Source organism: Ovis canadensis, chromosome 2, assembly GCF_042477335.2.
Source record: "Ovis canadensis isolate MfBH-ARS-UI-01 breed Bighorn chromosome 2, ARS-UI_OviCan_v2, whole genome shotgun sequence".
NCBI lineage: Eukaryota > Metazoa > Chordata > Mammalia > Artiodactyla > Bovidae > Ovis > Ovis canadensis.
In genome coordinates this window covers 29,755,880-29,775,660 of record NC_091246.1, presented here as the reverse complement: position 1 = coordinate 29,775,660, position 19,781 = coordinate 29,755,880, and the positions used below count along the sequence as shown (strand labels likewise).

Sequence of the window (19,781 nt, the reverse complement as noted above, 5' to 3'; positions counted from 1 at the left end):
CTGAAATTCCAAAAGTATTGAAGCACATAGCTCAGTTAACTTAATTTTCTGCTGTATATCTCAAGACAAAGTTGACTGAAAATCAAACACATATTCAGTCTCAAAAGAAAAAAAAAAAGAATTCTTGCCTTTTGGTTTTTAAATAAAGGATAAGTCACTGTTATACATTTCACTGTACCTTCTACCTATTCCAGTAGATACTGTTTTATAGATGTGGATTAATAATGACCACATTCTAAATTTCAAATGATCTCTCTAGACTGTTCTTGGCTTTAATAGTTCAGCTTCAAAAGTTCCTTTTTGAGTTCAACTTCTCAATAGTATGTACTCCTCCTCTCAAAAAGAAAAGACATTTGAATTTGTTCTTCAAATACCATGTCAAATTGTTAGCAGGAAAGACTGCTTTTTGATTCTGTACATACATGTTGTGTGTGTGTGTATCTATACCCATGTAGCAAAAAAATTTGGAGATCAAGATAGTATTTGAAATAACAGGTGCAAGCTACAGAGTATTTTGCTTCTCTCATTATGCTTTTATGACTTTTAACAATTTAACTGGATAATTATTTTCTGGTTCCAAGACAAGAGTACCAATAAAACCACAGAAACTAATCAGTCAACTACTGTTACTAGAGTCACTCTACACTTGGGAAAAGTGCTTAAACAGTTAGGTAGATAGCCCCACTCAATACTATATCAATACCTATCAGTAATCTTACTACAAGATCAGTGACACAAGTCTCAGTATCAGTTAAGACTTTGTCCAGAAAAATAAGGTACTCCTCTATTCCCATCTGCTTCTCCCTTTTGTCTCCCTTGAGTCATTTCATTACAAAGTGAAAATTTTAAGAATTAAATAAGATAAAAATTAACTATGATCATTCTAGGCATGTCAAACAATTATGCTTAATCAGAATGGTACTTATTTGGTCCTTATGTGGAACCAGGTTGCTACTGGAGCTATAATTAATTGCCTGCCTTGGTTGGGTTTTCACACAGTAATTTACTTACCTGAAAAATCAAACTGTACATTTAAAATGTATAGACTTAGAGGATAAAGCGTCTGCCTGCAAAGCAGGAGACCTGGGTTCGATCCCTGGGTTGGGAAGATCCCCTGGAGAAGGAAATGGCAACCCACTCTGGTATTCTTGCCTGGAGAATTCTATGGACAGAGAAGCCTGGCGGGCTACAGTCCACAGGGTTGCAAAGAGTCGGACACGACTGAGCGACTTCACACACACACATACTAACATTAAAGAAAAGGGTATCCTTTTTAGCTAAGACAGCTTTAGACATTACTGTCTGAATTCATTAGAATTATTGCAGTATACATTAGCCTTCTTGAGGACTGGACACAAGGCCTCACAATATGCTATTTGTGTTCTATAAGCTTCTGATTTTAAAAGATGATCTTCCAGAAGCTAGAAAAGGTTTCAGTGTGACCAAGAAAATTATCTTTACCAATAGCTTACTGGTAATAAGCAGGAAGGAGAAAAACAGAATGACCTGCAGCTTTAGTTCTCAGAGCGTGCTCCCTGGGCAAGCAGCAGCAACATCAACCTCACTTGTTAGAAATTTAATTCTCAATCTGTGAGTCAGAGTTCTAGGGGTGAGGCTGGGTCCTCCAGGAGTTTAAGAACCACTAATTTACATGATCACACATAACGTTCTGTACAAAAAAATGTTTTATGGAATAAGGAATGTTTTTAAGATAGAGAAGCTAAGGTAGGAAAGTGAAGTTTAGTCTAAATCAAAATCAAAATTATCAGTAGAAAAACAATGAACTCTCAAATCACATCCCAATGTTTATCGTCATTTTTTCTCAGTTAGCTATGATTGCTAACTTACTGATAATTCTTTTCCAATCAAGTTAAAGGCATGTCGATTCAGTTTTTGTGACAATTTGAGCATTTATTCAACGCATAATTGTGAATAACCTCCTGTGGGCCAAGTCCTGCTGTAATCGAGCTTTGATCTGACCTTGGATAAAGTTCTGCCATATTATGGGAATAGACAAGGCTCTTTCTTTATTCACTCATGTTTATTTCCTTAACACTTCCAACTTTAAACACACCCACGTCTCCTTCCTCCCACCCAAGCAAGTAGACTTCTTCAAAATGGCATAATAGCAGCTATCAATCTGGATATAAGCCTTTGTGGGGTGAAAGCTTGTCATAGATAATTTAACAAACTTGGAAAAGCAGATGAGAATCAATAAAGGAATACTGCTTAGAAACAGCAAAACAATGTCACATACTAGTTTAAAAAAATAACAATATTCATAGAAGATTATACTCCTAATACCCCCAAACTGCAAATAATCGAAGTATCTGTCAAAAGGAAAATGGACAGATAAAATGTGGTCTATTCATAGAATGGAAGGCTACAAAAGCAGTAAAAATAGGACAAGCCACTAACACCTGCCACAACAAGGATAAACCTCACAGACAATATACATCTTAAAAACTAGATCCCAGTTCTCCAAAAATGTATACTCTATGATTTCCTTTACACAAAGTTCAAAAATAAGAAACACTTTTAGAAAGGGGATAAAAGGGAATCTTTATGGGGACTGACAATGTTCTGTATCTTGAAAGGATGGTACCTACATACACAAATGTAGACGTTTACTGTGCTGTACATATAAGAGTCATGGAATTTTTAATTGTGTCTAAGTTATACGTGGATTTAAAAAGGAGAAAACATGAATGTTTAACAAATGTTAGCTAGGGCTCAGGCACCAAGTGTTTCATATGCAGGATGTTACGTAACCCTCATACTTCACTAGGATGATATTACTGTCATTCCCATTTATAGACTAAGAAACCAAGCCTTGTATTTGTAAAGAACCACAGAGATATTAGTTGCAGAACTTAGAGTCAAACTCTCATCTGTCTGAGGTCAATGGCCAAGCTATTAGCAGCTCTGCAATATTACCTCTCAAGAAAATAAAGAACAGAAACAAAAAAAAAAAGTCAATTAAGAAGCAAGGAGTATTATAGGTAATACCAAAGAAGAGATGCACATACTCTTCATAACTATGATCAAAGGTTTTAAAAAAAATGTTGAACTATATTTTATAGTTTTTTTTTATTTAGACAAGCAGAGAAATGTCTGATATCTAATATAATTCATTAAGAGATTATATATATATATATAATTTTTAAAATCTGTCAAAGGCTGATGCTTTTGTGAAATACAGTAGTACATACCAATGTTGGTATTACATACCAATGATTATGCAATAATTTTATTTTTGTAAATAAAACTGAATTATTAGAAAAATGAAAGGAAAAAAACACATAAACACAAGTCTAAATTCTCCTATTATTAGATTCCACAGACACAGACATACTCTGTTAAATCATTAAAAAGTCTGTAAAATCCTACTCTCTATCCCTGTACTCATCACAAGCTGGTAACAAAAAGTTCACAGTCCATATCTGGAGAAACAATGCTTTAGATAAATCCAATATGATATCTATGAATGAAGAGATTAAAATTTCACAAACCTGAACTGATTTTGGTGAAGTCCTGTTTTTTAGAGAATTACTGATCTTTGTTCCTGGAACCAGAAGCAACTAACTACATTTCTTAATGCCAAACTTTAATAATTTTAAATACAGGTACGGCAATAAACAGCATTTATTCTATTTTGACCCCTGTGTTTAAATTAATGTAAAACTTCCCTTACATTAATAATGTTTCATGGATCCTTACTTAGATTATGTGAAATGTGTAAGCTTATTCCTGTTTTAGGATCTTGTCATAAACTTTAAGAATGGCACAATAAAGGATTATTATTATATATAAAGAAAAATTCTGTACAACAAAATTATCACTGTATCAATATATCTATGGTTCAGGAACCATAATCACTTCTTCTGAAGGAGGTACATGGTTGCTGTTATAAAGTTGAGAAAAATATGAGCACTCTTCAGTTTAGAAAATAACTTTCATCTCTTCCTACTCATCTCAAAGAATACTCAAGATGACGTACAAGCTAAGAAGAAAGGCAGTGATACTGGGTCCAAAGCGATTCTTCTATTGGCTAAATCACTAACATACATATAGCCTTTAGAGCAATACACAACTGAACTCTGAAGACTATCCTAACAAAAATCTCTAATTCATGGAATAAATCCATGGATAGTCCTACAGAGTTATTTAAGGAGACAGATTCTGCCTAAGGTTTGGGACACTCACTCCCAAACTTGTCCACAATTAAGCGAGGTTCATAATCTTACCCTTTAAAGGCAAAATTAGGCATTTGAGGTATATGCAGCAATCCTGAAAATATTAACTAATTTGCAGGTGGAAGAATGATGCAAAATTTGAAATTCTCAATACAGTACACAAAGAATAAAATTATTTCACACATTTATTATACATTAAGCACAAGTATTTAATTATAGAGCTAAGTCAAGCATTTTGATAAACAAGTAAAAAACTTTGGGAACGTCCTTTGATTTAAAGGGAAAAACACAGGGTTTTTTTTCTTCTCTTTTTTCCTCAAAATATCTTCAACACAACCATCTGGTAACTTTGAGATAAGGATGAGGATATGTCATTAACTTAGATAAAAACATTACTTATCTCTTACCTTTATGACACAGGTGTTTTGGTTTTTTTAAGTATCGGTACTATATTAGCAACCTCACCCTATATCTGCTTGCTGTGTCCCAAGAAAAAGGGGGTTCACTTCTGCCCCAGAAGTAACTTCTAATTATTGGGAAAACTTATTTCTTAACTCCTCAAGGCCAACACGTCTCAGTACTGGAAAATGGTAGTTTTGAAGACTGTACCTCCAAGATTCTCATCTGATTACAAAGCACAAATTTTCAACAGTGGGAGTGGTTCTGATTTCTCATGTAGAAGCGATTTACACCACCACCACAGACATCTGACAATGTCTAGAGACATTTTTGGTTTTCATAATTAACTTCCTGGGGTGAAGGCATTGCTGACATCTAGTGGTTTAACAGTGATGCTGTTAAACATCCTACAGTACATACAACAATCCCCCTGACCCCAACAGAACATCAGTAGCGTCACTGTTACTCAGCCTAGACCTATGCTGTTATTTGCACCCACCCCAAAATGATTATCAGGTTTTCTTTCTTCAGAAACAACCATACCACAGTATTTCTGGCAAGGGCCTGATTAAATGAATCTACCATAATGTTCTTATATTTACCTGAAAGGAATATAGGCTGCATCTCCAAACATTAATATTCTATATGCGTCTTCTGGAGTTTTCCCCAAATATATAACCTACATTTGAAGAGAGAAGAAAAAGGCAATTTACTTCTAAATAAAGATATAGTACTGTCACTGAGAACTAAGTTTTGTACAATTTTTAGCCAATCAGCTGAGCCTGGTTCTCTAGCTTTCCCAAGGATCCTACGAGTCACTCAGTATCCTCTCAGTGAATTTCTCTTTTGTTCAGATCTGCTGGCATAGCTGGCTTCTGTTGCTTGCAATAAGAGCCCTAACCAACAACTTTTTACAACCTTTTGTGGTGAGAAGTATAGCATTAAAATTTTTTTTTAAATTTTTTGGCTGTGCTGCGTCTTCACTGCTGCGCTCGGGCTTTTTTCTAGTTCTGAAGACTGGGAGCTACTCTCTAGTTGCATTGTGTGGGCTTCTTGTTGCGGTGACCTCTCTTGTTGTGGGGCACGGGCTCCAGGGTACGTGGGCTTCACTATTTGCAGCATGTGGACTCAGTATTTGTGGCTCCTGGGCCCGAGCGCACAGACTCAATAGTTGTGGCACACAGGTTTACTGGCTCTGTGGCATTTGGGATCTTCCTGGATCATGGGTTGAACCCATGTCTCCTGCATGGGCAAGTGGATTCTTCACCACTGAGCCATCAGGGAAGCCCAGAAGTAGCATTTTAAGAACAGATTTGATAAATCAAAATGTTAGACTAAGCACACGCTTTTACCTCACCTCCCTTCTAAAATACTCAAACGATATTAAAGAAGTATGTGGGCGATGGCAGTAGAGGATGGACTGGGACTGGGACTGCGAGGCGGATGAGAGGAACAAAGATGCTGATTAACTCCATCCATTTAGATTTAACAACTTACGATATTGTACAGGTTTCCTATGAAACTTCATTTGTTTACTATTGTCGTCATTTGCTTCTTTTATCTTCAGAGCTACGTCATGCTTCCGTTTTCAACTGGTAGAATACTTCAAGTAGATTTTTTAGCATTTGAGGGCCACAGTCGATGGACCTCTTTGCATTTCTAAAGTATCTGGTTTTCTGCCCTGACGTTTATGGACCATATATATGATTTCAGGTCTGCAGTCCTTTTCTCTCAGTTTATAGCTGTTGCTCCATGCCTTTCCTCATTTCCAGTACTACAGAAGTATTTTACTAGCCTTATTCTCTCCTCCTCTTCCTCACTTGCTCCACTGGTATCCCTTTAAATAAGACACACCACAGCCCCAGGTAAACTTGCCTAGGACTTCTGACCCTCATTCTATCCAAAGGCACGTCTTTTTCCAACTCAGAATCTTCCAGCAGGGCATTTTCCACCCATATACAGAGACAAGGGGTGAGAGAGGCCACAAGCATCAGATGTGGCATACATTTTATCACCCAAGTTCAATTCCATTCTAAAGCCTACTCTGGGGTAAAATACACTTTGAATTTGGACTAGTAAAAATAAATCACAAAAGGATCTAACTACAAATTTTTTAAATCTCCATTACTTAGATTTATATAAATGAGCTGTTTCTTCTACCAAATTGTGAACGTTCTGAAGTGAGAATCCAAGTCTTACGTTACACTGTAACTCCACATGCATAAATCATGTATGGACTCTGATTTGATGCTTAATTTGCTGAACTTAAATTCACTTATAATAGTTAGGAAACTTTAAAATAATTGATAAAACACATTGGTATAAACATAAAAACATCACTGGATTAAGAATAATTATAAAAATAAAAAATCCAGCAAGAATCTCTGAAACTTAGAGAAGGATGTATCTTAAAACTAGTCAGGTTCCAGATGGCATTTTATCAATTTTGTTTTAAGACTCATAAATGGAAATGTCTATCCTGTTTCTAAAAATGATTTTACCCCATTTACTCTAAAAATAATACAGAACTATGATCAACTACACAGAATCTTCTAACACGTATTTATCTATAGCAGCATGTAAACCCACAAAGAACAATCAATCCCAAAAACAAAGGAATGCTTTCTTATCAAGTTTCAGACAAATCTTCAAGAACAGCAATACTGACTCATAGAAGGTTGTAAACTACCATGAATTAATTAATCAAAATCATCTATAATCACATTCAACATTTTATATTTATCTAATATATTACTTTAAGAAAAAAAGTCTTTTAAATCTTTTTTGGGGGGTCAGTGAGGGTAAGAATAAGATTTGATTCACTTATGTATTTGCATATATATACATTTCTAATACAACCTTCTCTCAAATTATACAAAATTCTCCTTAAGCACTGGTTAAAGATAATTCCTCCAACTCAAAACAGTAGTTCCTTGGTTTCTTTGGTTACTAAAATTGCAATGGTATTATTTCCTTCTAACTTTCAAAACAAAAACAGCCTCTAATACATTAAATAATTGTGAATGCAAATTCAGTTCAAGGAACCCAAAAACAATGTAACATTTTTTCCTATGGGAATAAAAAACGTAAACTGCTAGTGATGAAATTTTTAAACACAGACTTTAGGTACAACGAGATCAGCTGAAGGAAATTTACAGATTCAGAGTAAGTTTGTTACATAATGCTATCATCTGAATGTTTGTGTCCTATCTAAAATTCATGTTTAAAACCTAACTTCCCAAAAGTGATAGTAGTATTAGATGTGGCCTTTGAGATGGTCGAGTGAAGCCCTCAAGAATGGGATTAGTGTCTTATAAAAGGGACTTCAGAGAGACCCCTAGGCCTTTCCACCATATAAGAGCACTCATTGGACTATGCTGTCAGCCCTATCTTGGACTCTCAGCCTCCAAAACTGTAAGAAAGAAACTTCTGTTATTTATAAGCCTCCCCAGTCTCTGGTATTTTGTTATAGCAGCTCCAGAGGACTAAACATGTAACAATCAAAGAAATGTTTTCTAACAATCTATAATTCTTAATTCTATACCCACTTCCCTAGTCAAAAGCCCTTCCCAAATAAAATTATCATTAATTTGTTCTTGAGAAGAATCCTTAAAATGGCTCCTATATTAACCTAAATTCTCAAATTAGTAAACTCTAAATCAATCCAATTTTACGATGCATCACTGTATTCCCAACAATATTCATCTCCTGATATTTTCACCCTTAATGAACAGGCCACCACTCTGTAAACAGTGGCTGGCTTCCCTGGGGGCTCAGATGGATTTAACGGTAGAATGTGACTTCTGAGGCTAGATCATAAGAATGTGGCTTTTACCGTGCTTTCTTTAGGACTCCTCATGCGAAGCAAATCAAGCTGTTATTTGTGAGGGCAGCCCACACGGCAAGGATCTGAGGACCTTTGGCAATAACCAGTGCTAGTTGCTGGGCATGTAAACCGGGTCATCTAAGCAGTGGATCCTCTCTAACTCCAGTCATGCCTTCAGATGACTATAGCCCAGCTGACTCCAGAAGCAGACACACCCAAGTTAGCCACTTTCAAATACATTCCCCACAGGAACCGTTAGAGAGAAGATCAGTTGTTATTTTAAGTCACTAAGTGTTGGCATAGTCTGTACAGTACCCAAGAGATAATACAGTAAGTAATGCAATAAACTATTACCAACTGATCATTTCAGTTTGTTGAAAGTGGCTAAATTTTTTTTTTAACGTGGCAAATACAGAAATGTAATGGTAAAGAAGCCCCACGGCTTAGGAAACGTAAGTAAAGAAAACTTGTTCTCTCTCTCCAGGGTAAGCAATGTCTCTGAAGGAGCAAAAGGCAATCTCACCGGAAAAATAAAATATTGGGGTAGAAAATACTTAGGAAGTCAGTAGTGCTTTTCATGATACATGAAAAGCATGGTTTTGTATACTGTGGGGGTTTTTTGGTTTGTTTTATTTTTTGCTGAACAATACTGTAGCCATTTCTACGACTTTCACTGCCCCCATTTAAAAAATTACCATCTACCTAAACCAGCCTCTCTGAAAACTTCTGATTTTGGATTGCTGATCTATGTTTCAATACTGGGAGAGGCTCAAGTAGCAATGGATAAATTAGTGGACTGAAAGAAAAAGATCATTTATAGTTTTAATTCTGACAGTTCAGGTCTCAAATAATAAAGCACAGTTGTTTAGACAGGTACTTCTCATTTCTATTTTCCCACAGAACATTTTTAAGTTTAGAGAAGCCTTACATATATATACTTAGAGAAGCCCTTGGCAGAGTTTAAAAAACCAAGTCATCTGAGTTAATCATAACAAAGGGTATTTAAATTCCAACAACAAATGTGGCAGCCCAATAAACCAGTAAACTATTTTCAATTATTTCTCACGGAGAAATGTCACAACGTTTCTTGTATTTAATTATTTCCACATCAGCCAGATGACACAGTCATTCCAATGCCAAGAACTTGATGATCTTTTTTAAAAAAATCACTATCCGGATTAACATACAATTTTCATAAATCAATGCAAACTGGAAACAGGTTTAAAGATTCAACTGCTGACTAAAAAAGTTGAACAAGGAAAAGGTTATCTGCAACAAGCAATTTATGTGATTTAAAAAAGTAAATAACTGTCACAGTTCCTGCTAGTTAACAAATACTAGTTAAAAAAAGAAAATCCCAAATCACTCTAAAAAGAAAAAATGGGATGGCCTTACATTTCAATAGTTTTAACCTCTCAAATTACTTTTATTTGTATGTACAGTAGGTTGGTGTAATGATGTTCAATTTAGATAAAAGGAAATTGGAACTTTGGCGTAGCAAACACATCTCTACCATGGCCAGTCAACTAACAAATATGTAGGAATTTGCCTTGGTTATAAGGGTAAATGGATATATTCTATGTGAGTAGCAGGGACTTTTTTTGAGACAAAGCAAAAATCCCAAATTTTTAAAATAAAAACACCTAAATTTTAAACATCAGCAAAAAACAAACTACATACTATAAATACTCTGTGGGTTACCTAAAGCTGGCAAGCTATTACTTTTTAACCCCTGGTGTTAACTGCTCACCCTGGATTATACTCTTAATCCTTATTTATAGATAAGAAACTGTGTAAAACAAGTACTAAAACAAGAATGGGGTCCAAAATTGCACAGAAGCCTCACAGATTTGCAAACACCATAAATGCTAGCCGCTAGCAAGTCTCACAGAGAGCGGAAATATCAGTTAGGCTCAGCAAGGTGAAAAGGGAAGTAGAGCTGTGATGAGCGATGGTGACAACAGCCAGCTTCCTCCACCACAGGGCCACGCTGGCCCCCTTCTGTGGCTCTGGTGCACCTCACACCCCCTCTGCGTGGCTGCTGTTTGCCCTGCCTTTCACAGATACCCAGGAAGGGTGCTTGCCCAGAGATAGGTGTTTACGAACACTTCGGCAGACCCATCCGGTTCTGTCTTCCAGTCTCTTGTTACCCTGTCTAGACTGCTGTTTGTTGAGCTGAATTCACACACACTGCTTTCAGAGACTTTCCCCTCAGCTCGCCTTATTTTAAATTCTCATTTAATCCCTTCACCTTGCAGCCACCTTAACCCAGCATTGAGTTTCTGAGTCCAAAATAATTAAATCATTAAGAAAAAATGGATGACAGGTTCAAAAGATCATCATTAAATAACAAATTAAGCCCCTGAGCTCTTATTACAACTGTTGAAGCAATCTCAAATTCAATGAAATTTAGGATTCTACCCACAGATGGCTGAATTAATATATTCCTAGAATTTCATCAGTATCACAATTTTTGGTATAAATGTTTACAAGTAAACCATTCTGTAGGCTTAAAAATTGCTTAAAACAAAAATATAATAATAGACAGTGACATTTTGAACAGGGAATCTGTATGTTATCATAATTAGCTCTACAAAGTAATCTATTAAACATTATAAGAGGGCAAACTTGCAAATTATGTACCAACAGTTTGCTTGTGTCATTTATTTTACACTCAGGATGCTTTAACCACAGAAAATGTTAGAAACAATGGTTCATTTCCCAGGCAAGTTCTGAAAAGTACATGGAGCCTATGGAAGAGCTAAGTAGTATATATGTGCATGAAAATATAAATGTTGAGACAGTAAGATATAACCAAAGCTGATAACCAGTAAAATACAATGGTATCATTTTTGTTTTTTAATATAAAAAGCAGATTTAAGGTGTAATAATGGTAGGTAGAACCAAAAAAAGACAGAAAATTACATTTAGGACATGCTTAATTTGTGCCAGATAGTCTATCAGACTGAAATTAAAAGCTAGCTCAATTTGAACCTAAATCCTTCAACTTCTGAAATGAAATCCCTAAACCCTTTACAATGGCCTCTTCCAAACAGCTGTTTGCAACTAGAAATTAACGTTTATTCCTTCCAGTGTAATAATATACCACTATTATTATAAAGTATACATGTAAGAAACTAAATAGAAAAGGTGACATTTCTAAAATGAATCACTATATATTGTAATTATGTTAAAAACTGTGTTCACTAAAATATTAATAAATTTTAATGTGATTGATATGCTTTAATTTTTTAAAATCTTGATTTAAAAGCCTAGGTGCAAGTTCAGCTATTTCAATTCTTGATATTAATGGCTGTGGTAACTGAAAAAGATAGCCTTTAAAATTTGTTTCTCCATTCTTTGTATTTCTTGTGAACTGGAAGTTGTATCAATAGGCTTGTGCATTAGTATATGTTGTATCACATCAGAAAAGAGACTGCCTAAATTACCACTACTGGTGCAAAAAATGGCCACTGGATTAGGTGCTAACCATCAAATCCCTAAAGAGCCTCTTGATGTAGGTGAAAGAGGAGAATGAAACAGCTGGCTTAAAATTCAACATTCAAAAAAGTAAGATCATGGCATCCAAAATGGGGGAAAAAATGGAAACAGTGACAAACTTTGTTTTTCTGGGTTCCAAAATCACTGCAGATGCTGACTGCAGCCATGATATTAAAAGACACTTGCTCCTTGGAAGAAAAGCTATGACAAACAGCGTATTAAAAAGCAGAGAATCACTTTGCTGACAAACGTCCGTATAGTCAAACCTATGGTTTTTTTCAGTAGTCACCTACAGACAGATGTGACAGTTGGACCATAAGAAGGCCAAGCACTAAAGAATTGATGTTTTTGAACTGCTGTGCTGGAGAAGACTCTTGAGAGTCCCTTGGACAGCAAGGAGATCAAGCCAGTCAATCCTAAAGGAAACCAACCCTGAATATTCAATGGAGGACTCGTATTGAAGCTGAAGCTCCAATCCTTTGGCCACCTGATGCGAAGAGCTGACTCACTGGAAAAGACTCTGATGCTGGGAAAGATTGAGGGCAGGAGAAGGGGAGACAGAAGGTGAGTTAGATGGCATCACCAACTCAACAGACATGAGTTTGAGCAGACTCAGAGTTGGTGAAGAACAGGGAAGCCTGGAGTGCTGTAGTCCATGGATGGGGTGACAGAGTTGGACACAATTTAGTGACTGAACAACAACAATCAAATCCCTTTAATATATCATTATATATCATTTACCATGATGTGTAAATGCAAGTGCAGGATTGATTACACTAGTTTTTTAATCCTGTTCAGCAATGATGTACATTTGGTTAGTAAATTTCCAATTTCCTAAATGCCAATCAACAGATGCTAGAATAGTGCTGCACATTTTTCAAATATTTAGCAAATGAGTTAAGTATCTATTGAAATATTGTTAAAGCTGGTTTTAAAATTTTGTTTTGTGGCTATTAGTGTAATACTTTACTTCAAAAACTGGTTATTAAAGGGATCTGGCTATTCATTCTGCCTTCTTGGTAAGAAAATTGGTTTCAGGGTAACCAAAGAGTCCCAACTGAATGAGGGAAAGCTTAATTCCCATAAAAGTAAGCCAGCTAATAAGTGAAAGAAGAATGAATAATTAGAAAAATGTTATACTGATACCCTAATAAAATGATTGATTCAATCAAGCATATTTGATTGTTTAAAACACCAAGATGCATGGTTGATAGGGAACTGAATATACAAACAGTTCCAAAATCAACCCACACAGAATGTTTAAATCATAAGGACAAAACAATATATTGAAGAGATTGGATGGTTAGCATTTAATCCAGTGGCCACAGCATCACTAATGGTAATGTAGGTATTCTATGTTTCTGATTGATATAACATATACAACTAATGCAAACCTATTGATACAACTTTCAGTTCACAAGAAATACAAATAATGGAGAAACAAGTTTAAAAAATACCACAAATAAAAGAAAAAGAACAACAACAACAACAAAACACGAAGAAGAAACCAGAGAAATTCAAAAGGTGGAACTTTCTACAAGAAACTAGGTCTGGTTTCTTAAAAAACAAAAAAATCAATGTTAGTTAAAAAGGACCATGTAAAATAAACATCTTTCTGAAGTCTTAAAAAAAAAAAAAAAAAAAAAGGACCATGTATGAGAGAGATTTAAGTACACAACAACCACATGCAATATATGGTCCTGAATTAGATATTGGTGTACACATTTTGGATTAATTGAGAAATACAAATATAATCTGGGTGTACAGATGATGCAACATGTACTGAAATGAAAGAACAGATCACTGACTAAAAAAAGTCATGTGATAAAATTATACTGGTGAACATACACTGCTTTTATAAAGATAAAAGTATCTTTTAAAAGAAATTTTTCTAAGTTTCTCAAGGGTCCGAACATGGGATTTGTACACATTTTTTATAACAAAATGACAAAGTTTCAAACTTTTATTTTCGAAATGCTCTCACAAAAGTGAATTTGTTTTGAAAAGCATTTACTTCTCCACTTAGAATTTCATCCTTACTTGAAATGACAGGTTAAAGTACCACCACCCCAAAACTGGGCTAGGAAACAGCCACTGACTTATCACAACAGGGCAGCAAACTTATCATTTTGTAAAATGCTATGATTATTAAATTATCCTTTTCTCAAAAAAAAAAAAACCAAAAAACAAAAAAACACACAAAACTCAGCTATCTTTTATGTCCCTCAACTCTTTTATTGTGACTGATACAGAAAGATTTTTAGTTTTACCCTAATTTGTTATCCAAGAATCTAATATTTCAGATAACTGGCAAATCCATTTACCAGGCCACATGAACTTAATAGTTAGAAACACAGTGAAAAGTCAAGCCGCTCTTCTTATTTCTTACACCACACATGGTGCCCGACCATCTGACAAAAGGACTAAATATAAGTACAGACAAGTCAATCCTATTTTAAGTATTTGAGTATTTTAAGTATTTGTAAAGCCTAACTGCTTCTGTTGTTAGGGTAAAAAAAAATAAACAGAATTACTAACTTTATCCTTTCACTCTCTCCATACCCTCTATTAGGTCCTTTTGCATAGGATGAAAGGAGAATGGTTCCTTTCAGAGGCCCAGAGTTTAATAAAAAGACTGTCAGTCCTTTTAAACAGAATCAGTCCATTTGGAATACTTCTTCCTGACTATACTTCCTCCAGACTTTTTGCTTTTGTGTGAATATTACTACACCACCCTCTAAGTCAGTCATTAAAAAGCCTTATTATCTCCAAAATTCCTCAAACAACTTCAGAAAAGGTCATCAGACTGGAAGGTCAATTTTTTTTAAATTTTTTATTTTTTTAATTTTAAAATCTTTAATTCCTACATGCGTTCCCAAACATGAACCCCCCTCCCACCTCCCTCCTCATAACATCTCTCTGGGTCATCCCCATGCACCAGCCCCAAGCATGCTGTATCCTGCATCAGACATAGACTGGCGATTTGATTCTTACATGATAGTATACATGTTAGAATGCCATTCTCCCAAATCATCCCACCCTCTCCCTCTCCCTCTGAGTCCAAAAGTCCGTTATACACAGCTGTGTCTTTTTTGCTGTCTTGCATACAGGGTCGTCATTGCCATCTTTCTAAATTCCATATATATGTGTTAGTATACTGTATTGGTGTTTTTCTTTCTGGCTTACTTCACTCTGTATAATCGGCTCCAGTTTCATCCATCTCATCAGAACTGATTCAAATGAATTCTTTTTAACGGCTGAGTAATACTCCATTGTGTATATGTACCACAGCTTTCTTATCCATTCATCTGCTGATGGACATCTAGGTTGTTTCCATGTCCTGGCTATTATAAACAGTGCTGCGATGAACATTGGGGTACATGTGTCTCTTTCAATTCTGGTTTCCTCGGTGTGTATGCCCAGCAGTGGGATTGCTGGGTCATAAGGCAGTTCTATTTGCAATTTTTTAAGGAATCTCCACACTGTTCTCCATAGTGGCTGTACTAGTTTGCATTCCCACCAACAGTGTAGGAGGGTTCCCTGAAGGTCAATTTTTAAGGAATTCTCACTCATCTCTATAAATCTTTAATCGGAGAACTCCATAGTCTTCAATCAGATCAAACCTATACCACTTACTTACTTATTTACTTGGGGTATCCACACTTATGTCTTGACACTCCTTTGCTACTATTAATAAATCTCCTTTTCTTAGAAGTTTTTCTCCTGTTTCCCCACCTAGCATCATTATAGCCCCAATCTCCTACTTGAGCCAGCCAGTCATGGCTACAAAGCCATTTGCTACAGCCAAGAGCCATAAACCTCCTGCCAAGCTGGCTTCTAACTGAACAGAGGAATGAACTCAAGTGTAATTGTTTACCTGGCATTTTCCCAACCAGTTAAATCAGTGCTAACCTGGGAGTGTAAAACCCTGGATGGACTTCTAAATCTAAAACATATTAGCTGTAGAAAAATAAACTTCTACATGCCAAAACACAACCATAAACAAAGTCAAAAGGCTAACACCAAACTGGGAACCAGTATGCCAACACATTTTCAATCAATAGGCCAATGGGTATTGATCCATAGCTAGTTTTTTCACTAGCTAAAAAAAAAAAAAGCAGCAAATAATCTAAAAAGATTTCTTATTTATACAATTATGAAGTGTTTTATTTCCAAGACAACCCTTGGTTCCCACCATACCCACAGCTACCCTCTAAGGGATGAAGTTACCATATCTGGCTACTCAAGATCCCACCATTTTAGAGATCATCTCATCTGACCAGAGAGAGACGACTGGCTGACCCCGAAGTAGCCCTGGAGAGTGCTGTGTGTTCTGCTCAGGAGAACATTCTCTTAAATGAAACAACTTCAGCCATTCCAGATTTTTTTCCTGGGCAAGAAAGACTTTTACTGTTACACTAAAAGCCATTTCTTCAGGGTTCCCTTTAATACTTATGAACACCAAGAATTCTGGCTGTGTCCTTTTTCCTGGAAAGTTATCACAGTTTAATCTGTGGAGAGAGGTGTTCCTCTCCCCAGTGATTAGCCAAGTAATGGGACCAAATACCCCACTTAAAACAGCTACCTTCTTCATTCTCTTTCTCTTGGGATCCTGCAAAGCCCCCTACCAGCACTGCCCCCTCCGGAGTTTTGCTGCTAAGTACCATAAACATCAGGAAAGATGACAAAAGCCAAAAATTATAAGTCCTTATCTGGGTAAGCTTAAAAAAAAAAACAAATTTTAAGAAACATAATCTACAACCTGTGTTTCATACATTCAGAGATGATAATAAAACTTAAGTTATCTCAGAATCGCTTCTCCTGATTACTTTTGTGAACATAAATAAACTCAAACCCCCAAAAGGCCTTAGTCATTGTTGTTAATGATATACCATAAACATAGAAAAGAAAACTATCCAACTATTTTGAGGTGCAATTTCAACAAGTACCGTGAACTTTTCGGTCTAATTACTGTAAATCCCAAATTTTCAAACTACACGTCAGAAAAATAGTTTTAAGTGAAAGCATGACAGAAGCATCCTGGGGGAAGAAACAACTTACCTCCAGAACTCCAGCACCAACCCTCTTTTTTAATCTAGAATAAGTACTTGATATTTTTCCCCATTTAGTAGAGCAGCTAGGTTCCACACCGCCAAAAACATGAAGACCACCACTCCAGAAGGACCTCTTGGCTTATTTAGGAAAATCTGTCACTTAGGTACTCCTAGAGATGAATGAAAGCACTAAACAAAACCTGACTCTAAATAACCAAATACTTTCCATGATATTTACAAATAAATGAAACTCATAAGTTATGAAATACTGGCTATTCCAAAATAGTCTTCCAAGGACCTAAACAGCCCACCCACTCAATGCTGTGTATCATCTACACAGTATGTTACCCATTCTCCTAGAATATTGACATGCCGTGTCCTTCTGCTGTATGCTTTGAGATGTTCAGAATCACACCTCAGTGGGGGAAATACTGCCTGTGCTCAGATTATAAAGAACTCTAACCACATGTGATACACTTTTTCTGTATTTTGGTTTTGTTTTTAAAAATCAAGCGAAATCCTGACTCTATTTTCATAACTTTACTACATGTATCATGACTTAATAGAAACATAGCTTTGGGTCATTATTTTCTAAACGTCAGTGCCATAACACTTAAAAAGGTATTCACAGTAGGTGATCTTTTTTTTAAAATAGACTTTTTTAAAGGCAGTTTCAGGTTCAGAACAGCAAAACTGAGTAGAAGTTATGGATATCTCCCATATACCCCTTACCCTCTCCATAGACTTTCTTTCCCACTTGGTCAATTTTTATAAAGCCAAAGATGTTCTTTCTGGCAAGAAATCAAGATGTCTTAGAAAAAAGTAATATCAAAACGCCAACTACAAGTACCACTGTTGTACATGATTTCACTAATATATTAGAAAAGTAGTTAAATACTTACCATATAACATCCAACAAGGAAAGCAGCATTTGCTTGTTTTCTCTGATCAGGGCCAGTAAAATGTATAATTTTCTTCCTCATCATTGTAATGGACTGCATAAAGATAAACAGTTGCTAGTATTTCCTTTCTAATTTCAAGTTTTCAAAAACTTTATTTTGTGATTAAAATAAATTCGGGATCTCACAATGTTGAAGCATTCAGAAAGACTTTTTAAATTGATACTCAAAAATACCATGTACATTCCCATAAAAGACATACTCTTGGAATAGAACAAATATACAATTAAAGAGTGGGGGAGGAAACACCTGAAACTAATATATCATAAATCAACCACACTTCAATGTTTTTAAAAGGAGGAGATACAAACAGATGCACTTTGTAAGTATAGACTATCTCTGAAAGAACACATAAAAGCTGGAAAAGGCAGTGAAAGAGATCGTCTTTCCTTTCCCTATTGTCTGATTTTTTTCAAAAATCTACTCCTGAAACCTTTAAATTAAAAGAAAAGGGTACAAAAATAGGTAAAATAATTCATTCTGTTAGAAATCAGGATAGTGAATGGGGTAGGGAGGAGTGGAGTGAGGAGGGTGGTACAGAGATAACCAGGAGAGCCTAAACGGGCTGTTCCTGGGGTGTTGCTAGGATGTTCTGTTCTTGATTAAGTTAAAAATAAAAAGGATATAGAAAGTAAAATCAAAGGAACAACATGATTTGTTAATACTTCCTTACATGTACTTCACTAACTTGAGTTGAAATGTTTCAATTAAGGGTAAGAAATAGGACATATTCAGCTGAATAAGCGCAGTATTCCTTCACTTCTGTGAGCCAGTGTTTGAGTATTTCAATGAATGTGTACATGATGAATTTTCCTTTAGTTGTTTACACAGAGTAAGAGATCCAAGTTGATTTAAAAAAAACAACAACCCAATCAGCCCTCAAACAATCTAAGCATAAGATACTCTTACTATAAATTCTCAACACATTTTTATCACTATTAATTGAACAGGAATCAAAGTTTCAATCAGGTTAGATGGTCAATACTCTACAAGTTGTTCTAGTAAATATTAATGATTTTTTAATTTTGAAAAAAGGATGAATATAATCTTCACTGACCCAAAGTATAAAAGTCCTTAGATGGCCAAGTATTTCTGATGTGTAATTTTAAGTCTGATGTTCAAGGGAGAAAACACCTGCCTTACTCACTAATTAATTTTCATGTAATATAATTTTTAGTTGACAATGAGTTTTATTTCTGTGTAGTAGTCTAATAAATCATCAACTGAATAAACTTGTTTTTAAAGAGTACCCAACCCTAAATCCAGTATCTCTACTTGAGAATTTATAGTGACTCTTGGAACTGATAGCAGTATATAAACTTTTTATTTTATAAAACTAATAATTCAAAGTTTTTAAAAAAATAAATGAATAAGGTCTAAGTTCAAACCAACAGTAACATGCTCTTATAATTTAGTGATAGAATCTTAAATATATGCTGTTTGCTCCTGTTTCCCTGCCCCTTAATCATATGTGTAAAGGGTCAAGAGTCACAAGTAGTAAAATACCATGAGAGATTCACGGTATAATAACTGATTTCAAGGTATAATAACAGATGACCTGATTTCTCTTAGTCCCTTAACATTCCCTATCACAGTGAAGGGAGACAGAACAAAGACCAAAGGAAGGAAAGCTTCTCTTGTTAAGTTTCAGTTCTATTAGCTCCGACAATAAGAGATTCACTTTATTAGCAACTTCCACTTTGGCTTTTCAAGTACCTAAACATCACCAATCCAAATCAGAATCAAATGACCCAAACTTAAACCATTCCATCAAAACTCTAGAAAAACAAATAGATATACTATGACTTCATAAAACAATAAACCACATGTATGTCCCAAACACCAC

The 19,781-nt window shown here is 35.5% G+C and overlaps 1 protein-coding gene across 14 annotated transcripts in view; it reads right to left on the bottom strand.

The window, feature by feature from the left end:
• The window catches only part of CDC14B (cell division cycle 14B), a 130,755-nt gene that overhangs the window by 40,648 nt on the left and 70,326 nt on the right, over positions 1-19,781 (bottom strand). For all 14 annotated transcript variants that reach the window (XR_011254250.1, XR_011254251.1, XR_011254252.1 and 11 more), the window contains exons 4-5: positions 17,879-17,971; positions 5,198-5,274 (exon numbers count right to left, since the gene is read on the bottom strand). Coding sequence is in view for 10 of the 14 variants with exons in the window: in XM_069575726.1 (XP_069431827.1) it covers positions 5,198-5,274; positions 17,879-17,971 (170 nt within the window). In the remaining 4 variants the exon portion in view is untranslated. The remainder of the gene's footprint in view (positions 1-5,197; positions 5,275-17,878; positions 17,972-19,781) is intronic.